Below are 26,665 nucleotides of genomic sequence, written 5' to 3' on the forward strand. Positions count from 1 at the left end.
AGCAGCGAATGAGGAGGGCTGGGTTTGGATACACTGAGTACGAGATGTCGACAGAATATTAAGATGAGCAGAGGACTGGAGACATGAAAACGCCTGGTTTGTTCTAAGACAAACATGCAGGCCACTCTGGGCAGAAAAGAGGTGGTACAAAAGCATGGAAATGAATGTTCAAAGATTAGGTGGGGAAAGGACAAAAGCAAAAACTGCTGCCAAGGACCTCTGTTCAATGCGGACTTAAGGTAGGGGTTTTCTAGATGAGGGATAGTGCTCATGTGATGTGGACCCTGCACGAATGGGGATCGTCAGCTCGTTTTCACTTTGGGCAAGTTTCCTGGAAGTCATGGGCTTTCAGGAGGCCAGCCCCATTTCTCCCTCTCCCCACAATCCAGCGCAGACTATTCCCGTGGCAGCAGGCCCTGTGACCAGAAAGCAGCTGGGAGCAATTGTCAGTGGCAAGGAAAAGGCTCTGGATAAAGCAGAGTTCAAAGTGGACTATAATAAGAGCCTGGGTCCCTAGGCTTCTGCACCCCCCTCCTGCAAATGACAGCTGAGGCCAAGGCAGCCGAGCCTGGGGTCTGGGCTGGATTTAGCAGTCATAATTATACTGCTGACGTCTGGGGCCGAGCCACAGTCTGCAGAAGGCGACAGCTTTTGTTCATGCACTAAAAACACATCATCTTCAAACATGCTAATCAAATGTCTGCTTCCATCTAACAGCGCTGAAGGGAGGCTGAGGAAAGGGCACACAATGCCCACACATCTGGCTAATTCAGTTACAAGGCCAATCAATCTTGATGGGTTGTCTATAAAACACCAGTCAACCCAAAGGACTGAGCTGACCAGATGTTTAAGCTTCTGTTGACCAATTCAGGCCTAATGTCCAGAGCAGGGAAGAGGGGTTATCAAGAGTTGGCTTAGGCTTCCACTCACATGTCTATTCTCAAAACTACCTAAAGCCTTCTGCTTGGATAAGAAGTACATTAAGGTGGTGGTCAGCCAGGCTCATTGGAATACTCACACCTTAGTGAGGACGGGAGGTCTTATTTACAGTTGGCTTTGGGAACACTTGCAGAAAGAGAAACCAATAAAATACTTTTGCTAATTGCACTTCACAGTATAGAGAGGATCAGGAGCAGAGAGGGAATATCATTTACTATGACGTTAAATGCCACAGGCTATAGTTCTGGGCACGGAAACTGTTCATCGGCTGATGTCTTCTTTCAACCCCCATCAAGATTGAAGGAATTGTTCATCTGCCTCGTAAAACTGTTGCTTTTTTAAAAAACCAGAGGCCACTGCCAAGAAGGACTTCTTCAATTAATGCTTTTTCCTTTACACCCAACCACAGAGACCAGGCAACAGTCACCAAAAATAAAAGTGGAAGACAGTAGTGGGGAGATTAGGAAGAAGGAGAGGGCAGGCAACAGACTTGTAGTCTATACCAAGGGGATCATTTTTCACCCAGAGCTTCTTGCTGGTGCTAATGATTCCACTTTTTTTTGAGAGTGTTCTTTTCCTAATTAATTCTAAGGACTTTACCATGTTTGTCTCAGAGTTGTGGCTGGCATCACAAACCAGATAAATAGACTTGTGTAAAGGAAAGCTCTGATATTTTTAGGAAGTGGTGAGAGAAAAGCACAAATTAAAAATGGTATCTTTGTTGTGACATCCGATGTCCAGAACAGTGCACTTGCAGGAGTTTAATAACTGAGTGATTGTGCCCCAGTTACGATATAGCTGGGCTGTGTTCCTTCAATCTGCTTGCCAGGAGAGGCCTTCTATCATCCCTGGCGACCCTGCTGGACAAAAATCACTCAGAGATCAGGAGAATCTTCTCTCGGCCCAAGCAAGTGGGGAAGAAGTGGTGTTTGGAGGTAAGGGTATAGACCTCATTACCATACCCAGCAACCTCTTCTTCCTTTTCCTCACGGCTGCGGCAATCAATGCTCATGACTGACCCTGCCGCCTTCTGATTCTTTTCTGCCTTGATTTCCATTATACACAATACCTATGACTCGGTCTCCTTTGTATGTTTCTGTTCATTCTTCTGTCCCAAGTTATGGGTAACACCCACGGCTGAGTCCTCAGCCCCATCTCTTTCTTTCTGATGTGTTCTCCTTTAAAAAAAATAGTTCTAATTTGCATAGTTTAAACTACCCTAGTGGTTCTCAATCCTAACTGTGTGTTAGGATTATACGGGAAGTGTTAAAACTGTATCAACCCAAAATGGGAGAAAACATTTGCAATATATATGACAGAGGGCTAATATGCTATACTTAGCATTTAAAAAACATTTAAAAATCAAAAGAGAAACAAAGACCAAAAGTTCAGCAGAATGTACAAAAGACATAACCTCAAAAGGAGATATAAATTGGCTCTTAAATATATGAAATGATATTCAACTTCACTCATAATAAGAGAATCAAACTAAAACCACACGGAGATACTACTGCGTTGGACAAGAAGTTTGTTTAGTTTTTTCTGTAGCTGGCTGTAAGAGATCTGATCAGATCACTGGGAAGAAGTGGGAAGGGACAGTAGGAGGAGGCTGTCCAAGGCAAAGGTAAATAGCCCAGGACAGGATTGGCTGAGAAGCTGAATGCCCCCAAAGCCCATGGAATGATGGGTGAGAAACTCTGAAATAAAAGAGGCACTCTCGGGCTCTCAGAGGGGCACGGGCTCTTCTTCCTAGAGGATGCCTGGATGATTGTGCTGCGGCTGCCTGCATTTCCCAATGGACAGTATTTTGGATGGGAAGGAAGTTCGGACACAGCCTAGGATTGGGCTTGCCTGGCAGAGGGTGGCAGGTTCATTCTTTCAGTGTTCTAGAGTGGACAGGGTCTAAGGCAGAATCCTGCCATTCTTCCAAAATTGTACAGATTTTGTATCTTATGTTGTTTCAGTTTGTCAATTAACCCTATAGAAATAACTAAAAATTAACAGGGGGAATGCTAGGAGAACCTAGGTGTTAGAGTTTAGCTTTAATTGACAGGCTGAAGTGACTGTTTTTGAATAAACGCTCCTTTCCTTTATCACCAAGCCTTTGCCTGTGGACTTTTGCCTAGAGGGTGGCAGCGGGCAGCAGGACCCCAGCTGCTGTTCCATAACAGTAGTGCTTAGTTGTCTTTAACTTCATTTGAAACAATTTTGTTAGACTGTATTGTGACAGCTGTCATGTCAGCATGCATTAAAAAAAGCTTACCAAAATTGGTGAATTTTTGTGCAGCCATTTTAATACTGAAGAAAATATGCAATATTTTCAGTGTATCATGCTTTATTATTTCAAGAAAGGTAAAAACACAACTGAAATGCAAAAAATGATTTGTGCAGTGTATGGAGAAGGTGCTGTGACTTACTGAAGGTGTCCAAAGTGGTTTGCGAAGTTTCTTGGTGCTATTGACATTTTGGTCAAATAATTCTTTGCTGTGGGGCTGTCTTATGCATTGGAAGATATTTAGCAGCACTCCCGGCCTCTACCCACTAGCAGCCAATAGCGGGAAATAGCCAACATACTCAAAATATCCAGATCAATAAAGTTATTGGTGAAAATGAAAAGTGTGTCTTTTATTTTACGGAAAAAACTAAATGGACTTTTGGGCCAACCCAATACATCTCACCTATAAGACTGCAAAAACCCAAAAGCTTGACAACACACCCTGTTGGAGAGGCTGTGAGAAAACAGGCAGTTTATACATTGCTGGAGTGAATGCACAATGGAACAATTCCTTGAAGGAGAAGTTCATAATATCTAATCAAAGGACATATGCATTCACCCTTTGACCGTTACAAAGACATACCACCAACATTCCCAAAATACACATATGAGAGGTTATCCATTGTATTATGATTTGTAATTGCAAAATATTGGAAGCCTCAATGTCCAAGCATAGGATATACATGGAACCTTGATTCTTGAACTTACTTTGTTCTGGAAAACGGTTTGAGAAGTGATTAGTTCGAAAATGGAATATCCTCTTTTTGTCGCCTGACAGGTGCATGACTAATAATAAAGGTATCAGCACGAAAGGGTTGTTGGGTAGAGAATCAAGACCTTACATTTTGTTAGACAACTGGGATGCTTTTTCCATGAACAACTTGGTCACGAACCAAGACTTTTGAGAACGGAGATTTGACTTTACATAGCACATGCACAGAATGAAGTGCCATGCAGTTGTAAATAAGAATGAGGAAGAGCTCTGAATTGATATCGAGTGATTTCCATGAAATATGGATAGGTAAAAAAAGTAAACTGCAAAACAGCATATATAGTAGGCTACCTTTTATGTAGGAAAAAAGGGAAAACAAGAAAATATATAGCTCTGGCCAGTGTAGCTCAGCTGGTTGGAGCATCATCCCATTAACCGAAAAGTTGCTGGTTTGATTCCCAGTCAGGACAGCCTGCGTTGTGGGTTTGGTCCATGGCAAGCATGTGTACAAGAGGCAACCAATTGATGTTTCTCTCTCACACTGATGTTTCTCTCCCCCATCCCTTCCTTCCCCTCTCCCTTAAATCAATAAGTATGCCCTCGGGTGAAGATAAAATAAAATTTGGTTGTCTATAATCCTTTATAGTTATTAAAAAATACATATATTTGCTATATAAAGAAACAATAAAGTTGGTATCACGGGGGTCAGAGCTCCCTGAGGGAAGTGGGAAAAAGTTGAAAGGGATACAAAAGGAGTCTCACTTCTCTGAGTATACCTTTTTGTAGTTTTTAGTAAAAAATAATGTTCTACCTATTCAACAACAAAATTAAAACAAAGATTAGGCAGGGGAGAAGAACTCTAAAACTGAAAGCAAATAAAAAAAATTAACCCAACTGCATTTCCAATGAGTAACATAAACATACCAAACAGGGAAAAAAAACACCCAAATAACTTATGAATTAACTATACTCTATCTGAGTATATACCCATGGCCTTCGGTGAAGTAAAGATGAGGACTGCAAACAGATTCTGACCTGAGCTCCTTTTAGAAGGTTTGTTTTCTATGCGTGAAGCAAGTCTGAAGTTTCCTTTTTAAGATGTAGTATGGGATTAAACGAATGAATAAACGAATCAGTGCTGTCTGCAACCAGCATTCTCACTATGGAAGAAGGGACATAACACGAAATGTGTGAAGACAAGAAAGAACCCTGTAGGGATGGACTGGAATGGAAGGTATTGATGTGGGTTTCTAAATATGTAGTATGTGCGTATGCATTTGTGTGCATGTGTTTACCCAGGTATGTGTACCTTAGGATGAATGTGCATGCACACGTATATATGCCTCTATGTACTTCTTGGCTCTGTCAACAGAAGGGGTAATGATCACACCTGGTGCTCAGGTTCCATCTTAGCGCTCCTCCGAGGAATGGCTGATTCCAGGGGGGTGGTGAGGTGGATCTAAGACTGAAACATGGTATGTCAGAAAACACAAAAATGCTAAAAGAAACAGGGGTATGTTACAGTGGCCAAATATGAGACAATTTTAGCATCAACATAACAAAGGGCAGAAATGAATTATAGAACATTAAAACACGGGTATTCATGAGCACATTTTGATAATAAACAGATCGACAGGGAAGAAGGGTTCTCGCTTACTACAGGGTGCCAGGTGCTAACTGATCGTTGTGAAGTGAGGTGCTGGGGTTGGGAAAGAAGTAAACTATTCATTTTCCAACCATCATACAGAGACCGGTTCAGGAAAGAACCATCAGTAGATGCTGAGTCCGGGGGGAAATTCTGATGAGGAGTAGGGTATCTGCATGACCTTAAAGTGTCTCCCCATAAACTACTTATTAATTTCAAGAGAAAAAGTAATGATGATACAGTGGAAAAACTTGACAATACTTGGGTAGAAAGTGGGAGTAAGACTTTTCACTGAAAACCCTTCTAAATTTTGTACTAAGTGCACGTATTAACTATTCAAAACAGAGAGGAAAATTAAACATTTATAAAATATCTCTGAGAATGTAGTAAGCATAACAATGGCCCCTCACTGATGTCCACCTTCTAAGTCCTGAAGCCTGTGAACATGTTAAGTGACTCAGCAAAGGGCTATTAAGGTTGCTCATCAGCTGACTGATGGGAAATTACCTTAGTGTACCCAGGAGGGCCAATGTAATCACAAGGGCCCTTACACATGAAAGACGGAGGAAGGACAGTCTCAGTCTGTGATGAATGTGACTCCACTGACCACTGCCGGCCTGCAGGTGGAAGAGGGCTATGAGACAAGGAATGTGGGCAGCCTCTGGAAGCTGGAAAAGGCAGGAAAACAGACTCTCTCTGAGTCTCCAAAAAGGAATGCAACTTTGCAGACACCTTGATTTTAGTCCAGTGAGACCTATTTCAGACTAATCTCCAGAACTGTAAGATAATAAATTAGGGTTGTTTTAAGCCACTAAGTTTGTGATAATCTGTTTACAGCAGCAAGAGAGAGGATACATAAGAAAAGTTACAGTGGTTGCCCTTGCTAGGTAGCTCAGTTGGTTAGTGTCATCCCGATGTGCCAAGGTTGTGGGTTCAATCCCCAGTCAGGGCACATACAGGAGTCAACCGATGAGTGCATGGAAAGCTGGCACAACAAATCAATGTTTCTCTCTCAAATCAACAAATAAAATTTTTTTAAAAGTTACAGTGGTTGTCTCTGAGGAGGAGGACCAGGAATGTAGAAGGGAGACGTCCTTTCTACTATATATCCTCCCTACTGCTTGAAAAAATATTTTATTTTGTACATTTTTTAAAGTAAAAATCACTACAGTCACTGAACAAACAATAGTCACTTCAGGAGCTCTCTACTGATTTCAAAGTTAAGTACAAGTGCTCTGGCTCATTCCCAAGGCCCTCCATATCCAATCCCTACTGCCCACAATCCAGCAGGTGCCCAGTTCCTATCAGGTCTCTAATGTGCAAGGCTCCTTTCTGTTGCTGCATCACCTAAAAAGCTTTCCTCCTTCCCTCTGCCTGTATGAATTCTCCCCGTCCTTCGGGGTCGGCCTCCAGTCCCTCCTCCTCCATGAAGCTTTCTACAACACCAACACTGATGTTTCTCCTCCTCGTTCATTACACTTATTCTGGCCTTGGCTTACGTTTAACTTAGGGTCCTGTTACCTACCACACAGTGCTCTGCTCAGTGTGCTTTGTGTATCGGCCTTTTCACCAAACTAGCACACTACAGGGTGCAGTCTGAAGGAAGGGCCTGTATCTTTTTCTTTTTTCTTTCCCGCAATGCCTACTGCCCATTTATAAAATAACTTACTCAATACATATTTACTGAGTACCTATCACATGCTAAGGAGTGCAAGGTGTTGGGAACGTAAGCACTGCAGATGCAGACCCTACTTTCAGGGAACGAACGCATTGTGTGGTGAAGGAGAGGGCTATTGATCAAATAGCCGAATAACTACGTGCTGTGGTAAGTGTGATACAGAAGTTATACAGGATGCTTTAAGAGCATGTATTGGAGGAATCTAGATGAGGGGATGCTGGTGGTCAGTCAGCTATAGGAAAATAATTAATAGTTGCTGAATAAATAGGAGTATTTAATTTGCAATTAGATAAATCAAGAGGGCAATATTCAGTCAAAATCACAAAATATGAATTGGAAGGGAGCTTTGAGATTGCAGCCCAACTATCCTATTTGACAGATGGGGAAATGAGGTTCAGTGAGGAGCAAGGGACTTGCTCAAGGTCCAAAGGCAAGGCCAAGTTTGCACCAGGTCGCCTGCACATAGGGTTCATTACTTCAAGGGAGTCTCTGAAGGATTCCTGAAGCGACAAGCTCCCTTCTTCTGCTACATTTAAAAGAATTCATTTCTCAAACGATGTTTAGGAAGAAGTCCGTGGCATAAACCTTCAAGAGCACCTCTATGCTAGAAGCAAATGCTTTATATGAAGGGTTCTAGCCCGTCCAACCCTGGGAGGAGCCTTTGCCACTATTTGCAAGCCCTGACCTTCAGACTGATGTTTCCCCTTCTTAAAGCTACAGTGCTGCCCTTTCTGTGCGTATTCTACCCAAGAGCACATGCTCTGGTGGGGGATGAGTGGGCTGGCAAAGGGCAGTTGGCTCTGCCTTGGGAAATCTGAATCCTAATCAGCTCTGTTTCCAGGCCCAGTGCAGGTGAAGGAGAGCATATTACACAGAACAGACCTGGCCCAGCTGATGCTGACCTCTCCCTCACCCAGGGGAGCCTTGGCCTCCAGCTGCCACTGTTTGGTGGTGATGAGGTCATGCCGGATACCAGCCAGGCTCATCTGAGGACTGTTTGGAGCCGATTAAAGTGTTGATGAAATGCGGGTGCCTGGATGGCAGGTGGCTCTGGAGAGCTTGGGCTCTGGTGACCAGGCACTCATCTCTAACTCAACCAAGCAGCGACTTCTGTACATCCACAGGATCTGGGATACAGAAATGCCTTTCCGTGGGGGTTAGCAAGGACAGTTCTTCATTTTGCACTGGGCAAGGGGTTAACTTAGGCCAAGGGCAGAGGACAAAACACAGGGTCACTGAGGGCCCCTTTTAGCCCTGACCTACCACATGGACTGCACTTAAACACCAGAGAACCTCTCCATTCCCCACGATGCCCCCAACTGGACTGCTGGGTCCCTTTAGGTGACTACTGGCCATCCTGCTTCACAGGGTTTTCTCAAGTGACAGACTAACATCTACAGGTCTCAACATATAAGCCATCTGCTCAGGGAAGACTACTCTTCCTTAATAATACTTGTCTAAATGGTAATTAGCTAAGAATTTTTAAATTATTTGCCTAGTGTCTATATTCTGACAGACTTTAACCTATACACAGACGGGGAGTACAATAAATACTTGCTAAAGTAATAACAGGAAATCAATAAAAAGACCAGTACGGGTAAGAAAGTTTGACAGGGAAGCTTTTAAGTATGGAACTAATGGAAAATTACGTACCCAAGAGAAGGACTCCTGTTACCTGCCACTTCATGAGGCCAGTCAGGCCCTCCTGGCTTTCTTGTGTCCAGTCACCCTTCCAAGCCAACCTTTTCTGGTTTTGAGAGGCAGGGAGGGTTTTTTTCTTTTTCCTTTTTAACAATTTTACTGATATAATTTACATGCCATAAAGCCCACCCATTTAAAATACACAATTTAATGGTTTTTAGTATATTCAGAGCTGTACAACCATCATCACCATAATCTAATTTTACATTTTCAACACCCCTCAAAGCAACCTTGTACCCATTAGCAGTCACTCCCCATCATTCCAACTACTACTGGCTTGAAAAGTTTTTAACTCTGTATCCAAACAACAGGAAAAAATCTTTAGCGTTCAATTATCTGACATGATCTCTTCATCACACAGATGAAAAAAGTGGTGCCAGAGAGGGGCAGATCACAGTTCCAACGCCTGCACCCCAATAATGGCAGTGCTCTGACCTCTCTGCCATGTAGTACGACCATGTGCCCAAACTGTCTACCCACTGGGCTTTAAGCCACTCGAGGACAGAGGACATATTCTGCTCATTTGTCTTCCCCCTGCCCGGAAGTGCCATTACAGCAGTGGTGTTTAAAGTGTGCTCTGTGAACTTCGTTACTAGTCTCGATGAGTTAAGAACCATAAGTGAGAGTAAGAAGTGTCTAGAAGCTTTTCTAGTTACTTAGAGTAATTTTACATCTGTTGAACCTAATGATGTATTTGGGCCTGTACTTTGTATGCCTTTTTAAAGTACAATTTTTCTAATAATTTGTATTGGATTTTATAAAAGTATTGGATCATGACAGATTGCAAATTCAAACAATAGCAGCAAAAAGATACAGGTCTTTTACAGACTGAGAAGCACTGCCTTAATTAAAGCAGCCCATTCCCCACTCTCCTCTGCTTCCTCCTTTCCCTTTGTTTCATTGAATCTCTTGTGCTCGCTCCTCTACTCATTCTCACATCTGAAGTGTAGGTTCTCTCACGGTGTGCTCGGACTATTTGAGCTCTGTATCTTCCTATGCACAGACTGCCAGCTTCCACCACCCCCAAAAGACAGATAACTCTCAAGTTTTCATGTCCAACTTAGAGCCCCTTCTCTCCTGAGCTTCAGACCCATTTATCTACCTGCCTGCTATACATCTCTCTATATGAGTGTCCAACTGGTTGCTGGGTTGGTCAACAGCTATTTATTAATCACCTACTATAAACCAGCTGTGAATTTTGTACGAGGAGCTGTAAATATAGCAGTAAAATAAAGACATAAGGTCTCTGTGATCACAAGCCTTATGTCCTAGTGGGGGAGAGAGATGATAAACACATAAACAAATAAACATGATCATTTGAGGGACTAATCAGTACCATGAAGAAGATAAATAGGGTAATACGATATAAATTCACTTGGGGAGATACTTTGACGAGGGTGGTCAGGGAAGGCTTTTCTGAGGAGGAGACATTTGAGTTTAGTCCCAAATGCCCCATGGGGAGGTGCTCCCATCAATGGGAGAGGTAGGTACAGAGGCCCTCGGATGGGCAGGAGTCCAGTGTGTCTGAGGGACAAGAAAAGGCCAGTGTTACTGGAGAACAGAGAACATGGGGAGAGTGGCTAAAGGGGAGGCTGCAGAGGCAGGCAGGATCTAGGTCACAGAGGGCCTGGTAGGCTCTGGTAAGGAGTTTGGATTTCACTTTAGTTCCAGTGGGAAGCCAGTGGAAGGTTTTAAGTAGGAGCATGACAAGATTTATGTTTTAAAAAGATCCCTCGGGCTGTTATTTGGGGGACGGATTTAAGCAGACAAGAGTGGAAATGATGAGACCAGTCAGGAGGCTGTGGTGATCATCCAGGAGAACTGGACTGTCACCCTGAAGTGGACAAGAGTTAGGGCAATGGAGATGCCATGAAGAACATGGGTTCAACATGCACTCTACTATTTATTTGAAATAGTTTATTTATTTTCAGAGAGATGGGTAGAGAGGGAGAAAGACAGAGAGAGAAACATCAGTTGATTGCCTCCCTCATGCCTCCAATCAGGGACCTGGCTCACAACCCTGACTGGGAATCAAACTGGCGACCTTTCAGAATGCAGGCCGGCACTCAATCCACTGAGCCACACCAGCCAGGGCCAATGTGCATTTTAGAAGTACAACAGACAAGACCTACTGAAGGACTTCACTGGCAGTGTAAGGGAAAAAGAAAATTCAAGGATGACTCAGGATTCAAGGGCTGAAAAACTGGGTAGATGATAGTATCATTTACTGATATGAAGAAGACTTGGGAGATGCCAATTTTGGGGAAAAAACAGAAGCATATTTTGGCCATGTTTACAATGAGACTGAGGAAAGAACAGGAGCTGGGGAAATGGATTAAGTAGATAACAATCACTCTTTTTGAGGACTTTACCGTAAAGGGATGCAGAAATGAGGTAGCATTAGCAGCTGGAAGTAGAAATGGGTTCAAAGGAAGTTTTTAGTTTGCTTTGTTGTTTAAGATGGGAGATATGGAAGCATGTTTTTATGCTGACAGGAATGAGCCAGCAAAGATGGGAGAAGAGAGATGGGGGCTAACTGGAGGAGCAAAGTTCTTGAGAAGCAACAAGAAAGAGGAGTTCAAGCGCAAATGCAGGGTTGATCTTAGGAACTTTTTTCTATCGTGGAGGAAGGAAGCCAGGATATAGGAGACACTGCAGGAGGCTGGTGGAGGTGACGGTGGGGAGATGAGGTAGTTCCTTTCTGATTGCAATCTATTTTCTCTAGGAGGTATGAGGCGATATCATTAGCTTGGGAGTTGGGGAGGGAGAATGCTAGAGATTTGAGGACAGAAGACAGATGTTAACAAAACTGTCTTGGTCCAAAATAACACAGTGATTTTACTCACAAAGTAGAGTGGTATGGTTGGCATTGCTGAGATTCATGGACATAAATGCAAAATGAGTCCCGTTAGTATGGTTGTGTAATATAGTATGTTGCTTCCTCCAGCAACATGCAGCTTTTCAGATATAGACATGAAGCAAAAAAGACAATGCATTTAACTAGCATCAGCATTTCATCAGGTGAGTACCAAGGAGGGAGAAGGGAGTAGTTAGAATGCTGGACCATGGAATCTAAAAGACGGAGGGAGAGAAGGAGGGAAGGAAAGAATGTTCCAAACAGAACCGGTAGTTCCCCTGTACCTCCATTCCACCCATACCTTTTTGTAATATTCCTTACCTCGGTACAGGTACATACCATTTACTCAGCCATCCAATCTAGAACCTGGACCTCGTCTTGACTACTACTCCTCTTTCACCACCTGACCCTAGTGATTCTTTGCTTAAATCTTTCTGAGACCATTCTTCTTCTCTCCTTTCCCATTGTCTTGTTTTAGGCCTCATTTAGACAATTATAATAGCTTCACATGAAATATTTCCCCTTTCTCTAATCACACGTCTTCTACTTCACTTTTTCTATTTTCTTTCACATATAGCAGATATACAGAAAAGTACAAAATACGCATAAGGGGACAGCTCAATGAATTTTGGCAAGGTGGACACACCTGCATATACAGAACCTAGATAAAGAAACAGAACGTTAAGCATCCCAGAAACCCTCTGAGTCACTTATTACCTGCCCCCTTGACGGTAACCACTACTGTGATTTCTTCAGCCACTGGTTCGTCTTGTCTATTTTGAACTTTACATATAAGTGTAGTCATACTTCCACGTCTGGCTTGTGTCCAGAATGTCAGGTTTGTGAGATTCATCATGTTGTATAGGGCAAGAGTCATTTGTTCGCTCATTCATTCTATTATTCCGTTGTGTGAACACTCCATAATTTATTATTTATTCAATTACTGATAAACAATTTTGAAATTTATAAGCCTTCCCTCCCCTAAATCTTAATGGTTCCCACTGGAGGACAACGTCCAGTTTCCTTAGCAGAGCTTATGTTACAGACCTTCATTATTGGCTCCTGCTTTCCATTCTTGCTTTCTGACCCTTCTATCTAAAGCTTATAAACCAGCTCTTCTGAACTGCCTATAATGTAGTGAATCAAGTGTGCTGCTTCGTAGTCCATGCCTCTGAACATGCGGGTCCCCCTGCCTTTCTCCCTCACCTACCTGGTAAACTCGCATTCATTCTTTAAGACCTAGTGCAAACATCATCTCTTACATCATGCTTTCCCTGCCCTCCCCAGAGATTTAAAAGGGATGTCGTTGTGATCCCTCAGCACCTTCTACATATCCCCCTTAACACACCAGATAGCAATTCTTTGTTAAAATGTCTGATTTCCTCACTGAACTATGAGTTCCTTAAGGGCAAAGGCCATGTCTGGATTATCGCTATTTTCCTGGTGCCTAGGGTGGGGCCTATGACAGGAAAGATGCTCAGTAATGTTTGAAAAATGAATGAAAAGGCATGCCCAAGAGCTACACTGAATGCTGGAACTGGAAGGGGTTCTTGGGATCAGCTACTATAACTTCTCTATTTTACTGATGAAGAGAAAGAATTTGCCTAAAGGACAAAGATTTGTTGGTGGCAGAGTCAGAACTTCTGATTTTGGGGCCAGCGCTCTTTCCTCTTCTCCGCACTGCTTGCTGGCAGGAATCAGAGGATGAAGTTTCCACAGAGGACAGCTGGAGGCAAAGCTGATTCCCTCAACATCTGGCAGTACAGCCAGATGGACAGACAGTGAAGTGGAACAAGAAATGGAACCCTAAGTTTCAAGCCCAGACAAAAAACAGGCTGTTAAAGAAGAAGGTCGGCACTGGAAAGTCTCTTTGCCTCAGGCAGGCATGGTGGGGAATTTAAAGACTCATTTGATGGTGGCTGGTTAACACTGACAATTGAGCTATGTGCAAGGAAGGGGGGCAAGGAAGAGCCATCCGTGAAAAGTAGGCAGGGAGGAGGATAAGGGAAGCCCTGGGGAAAGTGCTAGTAGGTTTCATAAACCTCAACTGTTTCTGAGGTAATGAGCACTGGTGGCTGAAAAGGCAGCGTCACTGTGACTATAATGAGAAGGAAGATATCACCAAAGAGGTGAAGCTCTTAAAAACCAGGATACACTGACACTAAGAACGAGTGGGCCGAGAAGCAAAGACACCACATCTGCAGTGACATCCAAATCTCCAGTGGCTACGGAGATTATCAGTGCATCCAAACATGAACTACACTATGTGCAGGGCATTGTGGCAAAGGAGGCAGAGACAAAAAGACAGTTCTGGACCTCAGTTTACCTCAGTCTAGCAGTGGGGACTAGACCCAAATTCCAGGGAACAAGGAAGACTTCAGAAGGAAGCTGGCATTAGAACTGCGGATTGCCTGGCAGAAAGAATTCCACCAGGCTTAGAAAAAAGTTGTGAAGGGAAGTGAGAGAGGAGAGGCACTGAGGTGGGAACACTGAGGTGACATTACAGTGTGGCAGGGGTTAGGGCAGCACCAGGGGAACAGTTAGTTGGGGGTCAGACTAGGACAACTCTAAAGCCAGGTTAAAAAGGTAGGATGAGTAGGATTCTTTTTTATTTATGTATTTTTTAACAAATGAGCACCGAGTGTTTTTGAAGTTAATAATAGATGTCAAATATAAAGTGCCTACTCTGTAGAACCTGTACGTGTCCTAATCCTGACAAAACCTTAGAGGTAGGTGGTGTCACTCCATTTCCAGCTGAAGAAAGACAACCTCAGAGCGGTCCTTGCTTGCCCACAGCCACAGCTATGAAGTGGCAGGGCTGGTATTCACATCCCGACTCCACAGTTCATGCTCTTTCCTTGCAGTCCTCAGCTGGAACTTCTCCTTTGAACCACATATGGGACATTATTTGAGTAATGTAGTACCATCTCACATACCTGGGAGAAAAGCGAATTCCTTGTGTGTGATGGACGCCTTACAGCATCAGGACTCAATTCTTTGGAGGAACCCTGGTCAGAAAGGCTGTCTGATTAGAGATATGTTTTAGGAAACAGATCTGACCATGAGATCCCATCCACCATAATGGCCCTGGAACTATTAGGATAAGTCAGTTCCAGGGGCTTAAGGAAGGAGGCTCCCCGTCTCCCCAGCCATCCTGCTTCTTCTTCTCTCCATCCCGCCAACATTTTCTTGTACTTGGCAGTGCACGTGCTAAAGAAGAGGCTTCCTGCTCTAAGCCAGCAACACAGGTTTTCAGAGATGAAAGCCACAGGGCCCTGTGCACCCACTTTTCTGTGGAGGTCAGAGGTAGAAAATTGGCACTAGTGAATTCAGAGCCTTTCCATAAAAATCGTCTGGCAAACTCCCATTACACTTCCTGATAAAACTAGGCATCCTCTCCTCTGGGAAGCTTCCTGTGACTGACTCCCTCTCTGTTCACCAGGCAGAAGCAGGTATGTCCTCCTCCGTGCCCCAGAGCCCCTTGTCCAGCCCTCTGCCAGAGCATTGTCCAGTGGTCACTGCCTGTTTCTGTATCTAGCTCCTCCACTGGTCTCCAAGACTCTCAGGGTCAGAGACAGTTGGCTTGATCCAACCTAGGATGCCCTGAGGTCCATGGTCTCAGAGATAGCAACTGGCTTAGCCAGAGTCACATTATGGAACTGAGATTTAAACCCAAGCTTGTGTTCTTTTCACTGCATCAGGAGCCTCCTGAAGATTTGCTAAGCACCCAGCCCAACACTATAAGAGTTAGAGACAGTGCCTTTAGAGTGGACCAGACCACCAGAACAGGCTTCCTGAGAAAGGGAGGCCTTAAGGAGTCAGAGGATCTAGATGAGAACAGAGGGTACACGATGGTGTTTTAGGAGGAGGTGGTGGGGTGTTGTGGGCAGAAACAGAATTAAGAAGCCTTTAGTTAAGATTACAGGTTTCATGAAGGAAAACAGGATCATAGCTGTCAGGTGAGTTTGATTTCTTTATACAACCACGGAGCATGGAATAGGGGCTTGGACAGATGTTATCGCTAGCCCTCATGCTATCACTATCATACTTCTCAGGTTTTATTTATGGACAAGAAAACTGAGGCTTAGAGAGTTAGGGTAACATGTCCAAGGCAATACCAGTAGTAGGCTGGGGAGCTGGGGTTCTGAAGATGTCCTTTCTAATACTCTACACTGCCTCCTAAGGGGTCAGAGAACCTCCCACATTATCATACGGATACCGCTGCCTGGACTTCCACCCAGCTCTCACATGGGGACTGCTAGTCAGAGGGGGCCAAGAATAGCTGCCCCCTCCAGCTCTAACCCTCTAGGATCCTCTAGGATCTGAGGATCCTAAGTCCCTGTGGACTAAGCAATTTCAAGGACAATGACTCTGGGTAGACTTCGTGAACACCGGCTGGCCCCTTGATGTCACAGAGAGCACTTTCCTCTTATTTGCTGAAGCAAAGCCGGTGGCAAAGAAAGGCTAAGAAAGCTGGATAGGAAGGAAGGCAGACCCTCCTGCCTTCCCTAAAACCCTTGGATAAGGTCAACTGAGGTCAAAAGACTTTGGAAATGTTACTGGCAACAGCCCCCGGGACGAGGGTGTAGGATCCTGCCTCTCGGTTGGCTGGTCACACACACAGGCTGACCAAGAGAGGTCAAGGGGGGAGGGAGGTCAGAAGTTGGCTGGCCTGCAGGCCCTGAGTGACGGCCACTTGTTCAGATCAGGAAGGGAGAAATAAGTTGGTTAATGGTTTTGGCCCTTGAGGCTGGGAGGCTAGGGCAGGGGGTGTAAATAGATGCTGGGTAAAAAGGCAGGTGGGCAAACTGTAAAAGTGGGGGCTACGGGCATCTGTTCCAAGTCAACAGGCAGGAACCATGCCCCTGAAACAGTTCAAAGGGCCAGCCTTGGCCTGGGGGGGAAGGGGGAACATTTCATAAAAGGCTTGTGCCTCCTTCATTTCAAAGGTGTTCGATCTGGAAGCCTGGAGAGAGGGTCTCTTTTTAGAGTGAACTCCCTGTCTGTCTGGGGGCTGAGGGGAAGCAGGGAATGTAAACCACTGGACAATGGCTTACGGGTATTGATTGATTTTAAGGCATGGCAGAGAGAGGCCTCATGGTGAATGCTCCAATTCTCAGCTACCAAATGTCTCACTGAGAACTTTCCAAAGGACAAAGTGAGTAGCGTCCTGCTTGGGGACGTTTTTTAAGTCCCTGCTTCTGAAAGCAGTAAGTTCTAGCTCCAAAAACGTCAGTCACCCCAGGCACTGTTACTACAATGTACGTGCCCCAGACCAAAGCACACTCTGGAGCAGGTCCCTTGTGGGCTTGGGATATGGGCCTGGAACTTAAGCCAGTGTGGCTGGATTTGGGGGTTAATGAGAAATCCCTCCAACCTAATCACATGACAAGGGCTAGAAGATGATCTGGGGGTGTAGGGCCAGGGAGGCAAAGGCTCTGGGATGAAAAGAGCTGTCTTTGAAGAATGGATTTTGAAAACATGATTAGGCTGAAGAAGAAAGGAGAGTTGGTAGAAGTTACATAAAAGAAAATTATAGCTCATTAAAAAAAAAAAAAAGCTATTTCAAGCAGTCAAAGAAGAAATGGACTCATGGACACCTAAAATGGAATGGACTCCCAGGGAGTCCCTGACAAAGTCTAAGGAAATGGCAGCCAGCTGTTGGAGAGGTTTGTGCCAGGAGAGTGGGTAGCCTTGATGACCTCTGAGGACCTCTGAGGATCCTTGCAGCTCTCTGGTTCTGTGAAGAATGACTCCTGACAAGTAGGACCTGGGAGGGTGTCCAACCCCAAAAGAGGGTCTCCAGCCCCTCAGTAAGTAGCACTGAGGGCATAAAAAGGGGTCTGGGCACCACACATCCTAGAAAGAGGATTCCCTCCTTATCCCAAAGAGAGACTGGAGTGGGATTAAGGCAGTAGGAAGAAAGTGACTGCTTGGGAGGTATCAGGCAGGGTGGAGGATAACTCTGCACCAGACTTAAGACAGGACCAGACCAGTCGGAGCCTGGGGACTGCACATACTGACCCTTCACTTAAACTAATGCTCTCCAAAGGGAAGGTATTCAATCACTCAGTAAATAGTTACTGAGTGCTGACTGTGCTGGGTGCTATGCTAGGTGCTGGGAATGATTTTTCCTGACTTCAGGGAGCTCAGATTCAAGTTAGAGAGAAGGCACGGAACACAAAAACAATTTCAGACTAGGGGTTTTCAGGGCCTCCCCTTGTTCCACTAGCCCTGCTGTAGAGGTCAACGTGGTTAGAGAGGACAATTTTGGGGAATGCAACAAACAAAACTCTCAGAGCATGTGCAGGATGGCGTGGTACATAACACACAGGTAGGCAAAGCAACGTGTTCCAACCACGAAAGGGCAAATCCCAGGTGCGCACTGCCACTGTCATTAAGTAAGCCGCCCTCAAAGCATTTCCAGCTCTGGGAGGGTAACAGGGCTCTGGGGGAGTGTGGCATTTCCAGAGTGGAGAGGGTATCAAGTCTCTCTCCCTGCCACCCCCTGCCCCATTCACCCATACTCTCACCTCCATCAAGCAGCTCCTTGACGGTGTGGTAGTCGTCGGCAAGGACAGCATAGTGCAGGGCTGTGCAGCCCTTGAAGCTGGCGCGATTGTTCAGCCGGTTGTTGAAGTCGTCTTCTCGGGTGACCAGGACTAGGGAGACAGTAACACACACCCTTCTATTAGTAAGAAGTGCCCTGATCCACCAATCTCACCTTCTTTCTCTTGGCATTTCAATGGACTCACTCACTCATCTACCTACTTACAAAATATATACTGTCATCCACTATGTGCCTGGCGATCTGTGCCGGGCAAGACGAGATAAACCAGAGCCAAGTTAGTTCCACAAACATTTACTGGTATCTATTATGTATTAGGATTCATATGGGGACACAGCAGTGAATCAGATGTGGTCTCTGACCTAATTTGAAGGAGACAGACAACAAATACATGTTTACAGTATTATTTGAGATAAATTATTACGTTAGAAGTGTGACAGGATGATATAAAAAGCCAGAGAGGAGCTTAGCTCCATTTGGGCATGAAGAGAAGAGCCCAGAAGCTCAGAGTCTTGACGGGTGAAGAGGAGCCATCCAGGGGAAGGGAGTGGTGGGGTGCGAGAGACAGAACAGTAATACATGCCTCTGCTCTGAAGATGTTTACAGGCTAGTGAGTATTTAATACTACTTTGTGAAGAGCTTTTTAATTTATAAAAGCCATTAAAAATTTGAAACTACAGAAAAATACAAAGAAAGGATCAATATTTCAGCAACATGAGAAACTGCACTTAATATGTTGGTATATATCCTCATATATATGCACACACCCTACAAAAATTCACTATATTGCAATTTTGTAATATGCTTTTTTTAAACCCTTAAAAATGCACTGCGAACATGTTCTTAAAGCAGAGACAAACAGCATTTCATGTGGTCAAAGAACCAAAACCCCTGGGCTCACTCTAGTGCTAGTATTCGTGACTGTCCTTCTCCAGCGTCACATAAAAACCGAAAACCAGTTCCATCACGTTTACAGGGACTTATAGGTTGGGTGACCACACACATTCAGGATGAACCTGGTTTGTGCCTGTTGTCCTGGACAGTCCCAGTCTGGACAATAAACTGGAAGGTGACCCCACCTCTGGGGTCCTCCCTTGGAAACTGAAAGCTCATATAACAGTTACGCTGCTTAGGTGATGGGGTTTCTTTCTGCCTCAATGATCAGAGTAACTGTTACGTTTCCTCCTGAACTGAGTTCATGGTGAGTGGAATCAGGTCCTATCTACCTGAATCCCCTTTTCCCCTAGCTCACAGCACAGCACTGGGCCTGCGAGGGGTAGGCTCCTCTCATCATTGGGTAAGGGTGTGTATTTCACTTAAGAGGTAACCTTGCCTAGGTAGTCAAACGCACCAGACAATTCCTAAACCATTCTTTTCCACGTTACATGGTCTTGGAACAGTGTCCATGCATTTTCCCCTTCGGCAAAACTAGAATGCCTATTTAAAGTTCAAAAAGCCAGAAGACTGTCATGCCTCCTAATACGAATAGATCTCATTTACTGACCTTTTTCTGCTCTGTGCCTGGCCTGGTCACTTCACACAATCAATTTATGTAATTCTCATAACTACCTTGTAATAGTAGGGATTAGCACTCTTATTTCATAGATGAGGAAACTGAAACACAGGTCACCCAGCTAAAACAGGGGTGGGCAAAAGTAGGTTTACAATTGTAATACGTATAAATAATTAATAAATAATAATAATACATGAAAAAACACTGTGTTTTGCTTACTTACAACTGTAAACCTACTTTTGCCCACCCACCCATGTGGTTGAGTGAGGTTTAGAACCCAGGTCTAACCTGAGCCCTTAATCTTTCTTTCCATCATATCATCCTGTTACCCTTATTTTGCAAATAAGCAAACTGGATCCCAGAGAAAGGAGCTCAGAGCCTAGATGTCTGGTCCCAGCACTGGCTCTTATTCCTTTTTTTTCTTTCCGCCTCCTCAAGGTGAAGGTGCAGCCATACTTTCTGCAGAACTTGCCTTAATAGGGAATGGCCTGAGGCTTGCAGCTAGCACCCAGATAAGCTAGCTTAGGTGGAAGCATTTCAAATGTTTGGCCAAAATAAAGTTGGTGGAGTACAATTCTGCACCAGAGGCTCTCCAGATTGATAACTTCCTCCTCTCCACACCTGGAGTATTACCTGACCTTTCCTGGAGCAGGGAGAATAAGAAGGCAGCCCCTGAGTAGCTAACATACATGTCCCATATGAAAGTCATCTGCATTTTTCCCATAAGAGAGACCTTTAAGGCCCAACTCAGAGATTACTCTTAGTCTCAAGCAGTCTTATCAAATCACAGTAAGTGATCTTGTTTCCAGCCTATGCAGATTAGGAGAAGAAAACAAGAAGGCTGGGGAGGAGGCTTCATAATCAAGCAGATTGATTACAATCAAGTGCTGGCCAGGCAGGGAGGGAAAAGAACAACAGCACAATAAAAAGCTAAAAAGGAATTCACAGAATACTGCACCTCAAAAGCCCCCAAGGGCACCACTGAATTGCCACATAGGACATTAACTACTGGATACAATGATGAACCTGAGGAAAAGTGATAGTTGGCTCAAGAAAGTAGTAAGGGTGTAATCCATTTTACAAAGAAAAATCATTCATTCAACAAACAACATTTAATGAGAACCAGTGCTTGGTGGTAGCTGCTGGAGATACACTAATAAATAAGAGTCTAATGCAAGAAACAGACCACTGAATAATTACAATGTGTTTCACAAGTGCCATTACAAAGTCATATATTGGGTGCCTACCATAGGAAGCAGGTGAAGTCAAGAAACACAGCTGGGGCTACTCAGTTCAGAGACTAATGTCACCAGAGTACCAACATCATAGACCAGCTGTTAAGAAATCATAGCAGGGCCCCTGCTCCCTGCTGAGGTCTCATCATCTCCTTTCTAATGCTCTCTTTTGCCTCTGAACTTCTGCAAATACTAGTCCACTGCCCGGAGCATTTCCCCCTCTTCCATGTCTTCAGTTGGCTAACTCCAATTTATTTTTAGGCCTCTGACTAGGAATCACTTCCAGCGATTCTTCCCAAGTCTGAGGTAGTTACTGCTCCTAAGAGCAACCCAGCACCTTAGGCATCTCCCGATTATAGCACTTATTACATTCCATTGCAATCACCTGTTTACTTGACTATGCTCTCCACTTGGCAAAAAGCTCAGTGAGGACAGGGAGCGTGACTATCTTCACCACAGTTGTATCCCCAGTGCCCACAGCAGAGTCTGGCCAAAAATATGTGCTTGACAAATATTTGTTGAATAACAAATGAATAAATAATTCATAAAAGCTTCTGATATTACCTTGTTTCTGGAATAAGAATAATAATGTCAGTGAACAGTTACCATATTTAGTGGAGACAGTGGAGTGTGGCTGTTACATAAGTGAGCTCTGGGGCCAGCTCAGCCGTGTTTGGATCTCAGTTCTGAATTTACTGAATGTGTAATCTTGGGGACCTTAGCTACTCTCTCTGTGCCAAGTTCATTCATTCATTTGTTGTCTTCTTTCCTTCCTCCCTTTCTTTTTTTTAAGATTTTACTGATTTATTTTTAGAGAGAGGGGAAGGGAGGGAGAAAGAGGGAGAGAAACATCAATGTGTGGTTGCCTCTCGTGCATCCCCCAATGGGGACCTGGCCCGCCACCCAGGCATGTGTCCTGACTGGGAATCGAACCAGTGACCCTTTGGTTCTTTGCAGGCCAGCACTCAGTCCACTGAGCCACACCAGCCAGGGCTCTTAAAAAAAAAGATTTATTTTTAGAGAGAAGGAAAGGGAGAGAGAAAAAGAGGGAGAGAAACATCGATCGATTGCCTCTCACATGCCCCCAACCAGGGACCTGGCCCACAGCCAGGCATGTGCCCTGACCAGGAATCAAAGCGGTGACCTTTCTTTTGGTTTGCAGGACGACACCCAACCCACTGAGCCACACCAGTCAGGGCGGTACCACGTTTCTTTATCTGTAAATGGAGATAACAGTGCTCTCAGGGGTACTGCAAGGATTAAACGAGACACTATGAGTAAAGGGGCTTGGAACAGCGCCTGGTGTATAGTACCTCTCAATAAATGTCTGCTATTATCCTTACTGTCTAATGCTCCCACATGTATTCCCCCTGTGAAAGAGGTCCATTTGGGGAATCCTGTATGTACTTTTCCCCTCAGAAAAGCACAGTTTTTAGTTAAGAACCATCTGTTTAATTTGTTGTTACTCAGCCATTCCTTGTTCAACAGCCTCTTTCCACCTAACCCTCATTAAAATCCTGCAGTACTGGTGTTCCACAGAACACTCTCTGGAACTGAGTAGTGCATTACTATCTGTAATATTTTCACTTATTTCAGAATAATCCTGTGAGGTGTAAGTTTACTCTCCCCATTTTACAGGTCAGGAAACTGAAGTTCAGAACGAAGCCACAGTCAGCTGGTGGTTGAGCTCAGCCCATTGCGTGCTCTTATCAATAACCTCTTTCCCCTCATTACCCAGGGTTAGAAGCTCTGTCCCAGATCATCTTGCTGAAGTCCCCAGCTCATTAGATTTCATACTCTTTTCTATTCAAAAAGAGTGGAGAAAGGTGGAAAAGTGTGGGGAGAGGAAGAGCATGCACCCTCATACTCTTACCCCCCCTCACTGAAGAAAACTATGCAAATCCACGGGAGCTAAAGTGACTCATCCAAGACTGGCTCGCCAGCTGGCCACCACGGTGGTCTTTTGTGGCCCCGTGTTTACAGCTGGTCCTCAGCCAGTGAACCGTCCCCTTCCCAACAAAGACATCTACTGGCCTGTCTCCAGCACGGGGTGAGGTGGCTTGGGCTCTTGCTTCCCCGCCAAGCAGGCCATTCCTGCCTCTTCAATGGAGGCTGTACCCTCCTGCACAGGAAGATGACAAAGCATCATTTTGTCATCTTTCTGCTCTCACCGGACTTTTGATGTTACGAAGTCTGTGCCTGGGAGCCATGGCAAGTATGTGCCTTATACACACTCCGCAGGGCAGCAGTGCCAAAGAGTCAGCGGTGGAGAAAGTAGTCCCTGAGGCCCATCATGCAGCCCTGGCCGCTCCCGAGCACTGCTGAAACTGCAAAAACCAAACCAAACCAAACCAAACCAAAACAAAACCTCAAACCAACCCTCCCCCACACAAAACAAAAACAAAACCCAAATCACTGCCTCCCACAATGAGAAAGTGATTTAAATTAAAGGAGTCCTGCAGTCCTGCTCTTAGGACTGCCACTTACTAATAAGCTCTTCTATCTGGGTACGCTAAACAATAATTTGGGGAATCGTAAATATTTAAATATTATGAGAATCAAATCTGATCATATGTTTTTTCAAACACTACCACAAACATTTACTAATGCTCCTTTCTCCTTTGGGTGAGACACCAGGGACACAGATGAGTCCGACATGGCTCCTGTCCTCATACTGCTACATCTGTTGGGGGAGATTTTGGAAAAAGGCATATGAGGCAAAATGGGTGGCCTCCAGACAACGAAAGCTTTATCACTGCTGCCCTGTGCAGGGGAAAGCAACCCTTGTACGAGTCCCATTCCTGCAGGCTCGGCCCCTATCCACCACTCCCAGGAGTCTTGCAACCTAACGTGATGGAGGGTCTAGCAGAGAGTGCCCTGCCCTTTAAGATGTGAGCACGTCTCCACGAGAGGGAACCTTTATGACCAATGTGGCAAACTTGAGAATGACCCCTTACTTTGTGCAGATGTACGGTTTAGTGAGCACAATGCAATCATTCCCTTAACCTCATGACAACCTAGGGCAGACAGGTCAAGTATTGTACAATTCTTTCTACTAAAGAAGAGAGAGAGGTAAAGGAGTTAGGTGGCCTGCCCAACTCGCACTGCTATTCGGTGGTGAACTAGCAACAGCCCTTGAGCCTGCCTGGCTCCACCCTCCATACTGCACAGTTTCCGTCAGTGTCCACAAGGTTAAGCCTTACATAACCCAGGGTCGGCTAACCCGGACTGAAGCTGAGGGACTAAGCTAAATTTTTATCAAGAGTTTCCGGGAAAAAGCCTCTGAGCTCTCGGCTTCCTCCCACCCAAGTTGCTTTGTATCTGTGACCACATTAAATCCTCACTATAAACTGAGAGAGAGCATCACAGGCTGCTCCCTCAACCTCTGAGGGCGCTGGCTGTCTGCTCTGCCTGTTGTATTTGTCTTCAGCCAGAGGAGGGGGCAAGAAGGAGACTTCCTCTGCTGGGCCACCATGAGACCGTCGAGAGGGCAAAGCCCTTCATATCCTTCCACAGCCTAGACAGCCCGCCGTCCTCTCCAAATCCGACCTGTTCTTGGAAGCCCAGTTCAAAGCCTCCTCTTCCAGGAAGTCTTCTCCCCCAACCTCTGCCCTGGATATCTGTCATGTCAATTATGTGTACCTATCTACCAGTTATTTATTGTCTTAAAACACCTCTTGTAGTACTTTTATATGTTAAAATTTTCCCTTCTGTTTTGACTCCCCAGTTAGAATAGAACTCCCATAGGCTCCTCATGGATGACAGTTACATTTTCTGTATGTACTTCATACAGTATCACTTCAGTTTTTCATGCAACTTGAAACTTCATCCATCCACCCGCCCACAAGCACACCACCCCTGAGCACCTCAGTACAGAACGTGCTATGAGAAGCATGTATGCACAAGGTGTGGCGGCAGCAAAGATGGGGCCCATATCATGTGGGCCAGGGAGGAGTCTCCCAGAAGAACTGTCCTAAGGACGAGGGGGAGTATGTCAGGTGGAGAGGGGAAGAAGGGAAATCCAGGACAGGAAGTGGCATCTGCAAAGGCCAGAGGGTAAAGTCTGCATTACCTGTCCATTCAGGAAAGCAGGAGTCCTTCAGTGAGTCTAGAATGCCGAGTGAAAGTGGGTAGAGCAGTGGGCAGAGATGAGGTTGCCCAGGTAGGCAGAGGCCTGACCTTGAGAGGGGTTGGGACTCTAACCTGAAAGCTATGGGTGTTTAATTGTTTTGGTTAACAAATTAAGCAGCATGGGGAACAGCAAGAACAATAAGCCAGGAGACAAAGAGAACTGGGTTTAAAAATGGCTTTTTTACTGACTTGATACTGCCGTCTCAATCCCACTGTGCCCCGAATTCCCTATTTTTAAAATGGAGGGTTTTTTTTTTACATTACTGGTTCTCAAACTTTTGTGGGAACAGAATCACCTGAATAACTTGTAAAAAAAACACTGATTTTTGGGCCGCCACTTCAGCAATTTAGATTCAGCAGGCAGTGCCTGAGGAGGCACATTTGAAAAAGCCCATTGTACTGTTCCTCCAAGAAGACTGAGAAGCACTGGACTAGATGATCTCTGAGGGTCCTCCCCACTCTAATGTTCTGCAAAAAACACAAAAATGATGCCAGGCTAGCAAAACCCACCCCACCTCCATCTGCCTGGTCCTGCTCCAAGAAGGCAAAGGATGTCTGGGCACCAGAACATTCTTTCCAAGCCCCGAGTTTAGAAAGTTAGAGCCAAGCTCCCAGAACACCAAGCCGTGCGATGAGACCTCCAACATCTCCCCTGTATCTCCTCTCCCTCCAAAACTCAGGTGGGATTAGGTCCGTCTACACAATACACTCTAGTCTGTTTCCTTGTTCATCCACCAAACATTTTATTAAGTACTTTGCATGGGCCCTGCCCTCAAAAGCATGCAAATGGTGCAAAAGAACATCAAATAACCTTTCTTTTATAAAATATCTCTGAAATGAAAATATTCACAATTTTGAGCCAGAGACTTGGATTCTAATCCTGATGACTCTGGAAATAGCATGACTATTCCATGCTTTGGATCCTCAAATTTCTCATTGGTAAAATAGGGACATTAACATCTATTAAATGGGTTGCTGTGAAAATTAGAAATGATGGAGGATAATGAGAGGAACAGGGAATAATTGGCACCGAGGAAATGGCAATTTTCAAATTAACATGTCCTCTCCTGCCCTGGAACCCATGACACCCATAATCTTCTGTTTGACTTTAGAGGCCTCTCCTACCCGGTCCCTGTTAATTTCTCAAAATGGACTTGCAATTCCTTCCCTCTTGCTGGTTCAGGCCCCCCAAGAGAGGACCTTGGCGATCCTATAATGAATCCTCAGTGGGCAGCACCGTGTACTAGGAAGAGCAGAGAGGTGAGAGTCAATTCGGACTGGGAAGCAAAACTCACTAACTGTGTGACTCTGACCAAAATCCTTAACATCCCTGAGAGTTTGTTTCTCCACCAGTAAAATAAATAATATTATCTGCCCAATAAGATTCAATGACAAACCCAGTTAAAAAATG

At 44.8% G+C, this 26,665-nt stretch overlaps 1 protein-coding gene across 2 annotated transcripts in view; it reads right to left on the minus strand.

Moving 5' to 3' along the window:
- Positions 1-26,665, minus strand: part of CLPB (ClpB family mitochondrial disaggregase) — a 150,542-nt gene that overhangs the window by 57,808 nt on the left and 66,069 nt on the right. For both annotated transcript variants that reach the window (XM_024572557.3, XM_024572556.3), the window contains exon 5: positions 18,341-18,469. In XM_024572557.3, coding sequence (XP_024428325.2) covers positions 18,341-18,469 — 129 coding nt within the window. The remainder of the gene's footprint in view (positions 1-18,340; positions 18,470-26,665) is intronic.

Source organism: Desmodus rotundus, chromosome 5 (assembly GCF_022682495.2).
Source record: "Desmodus rotundus isolate HL8 chromosome 5, HLdesRot8A.1, whole genome shotgun sequence".
Classification (NCBI taxonomy): Eukaryota; Metazoa; Chordata; class Mammalia; order Chiroptera; family Phyllostomidae; genus Desmodus; species Desmodus rotundus.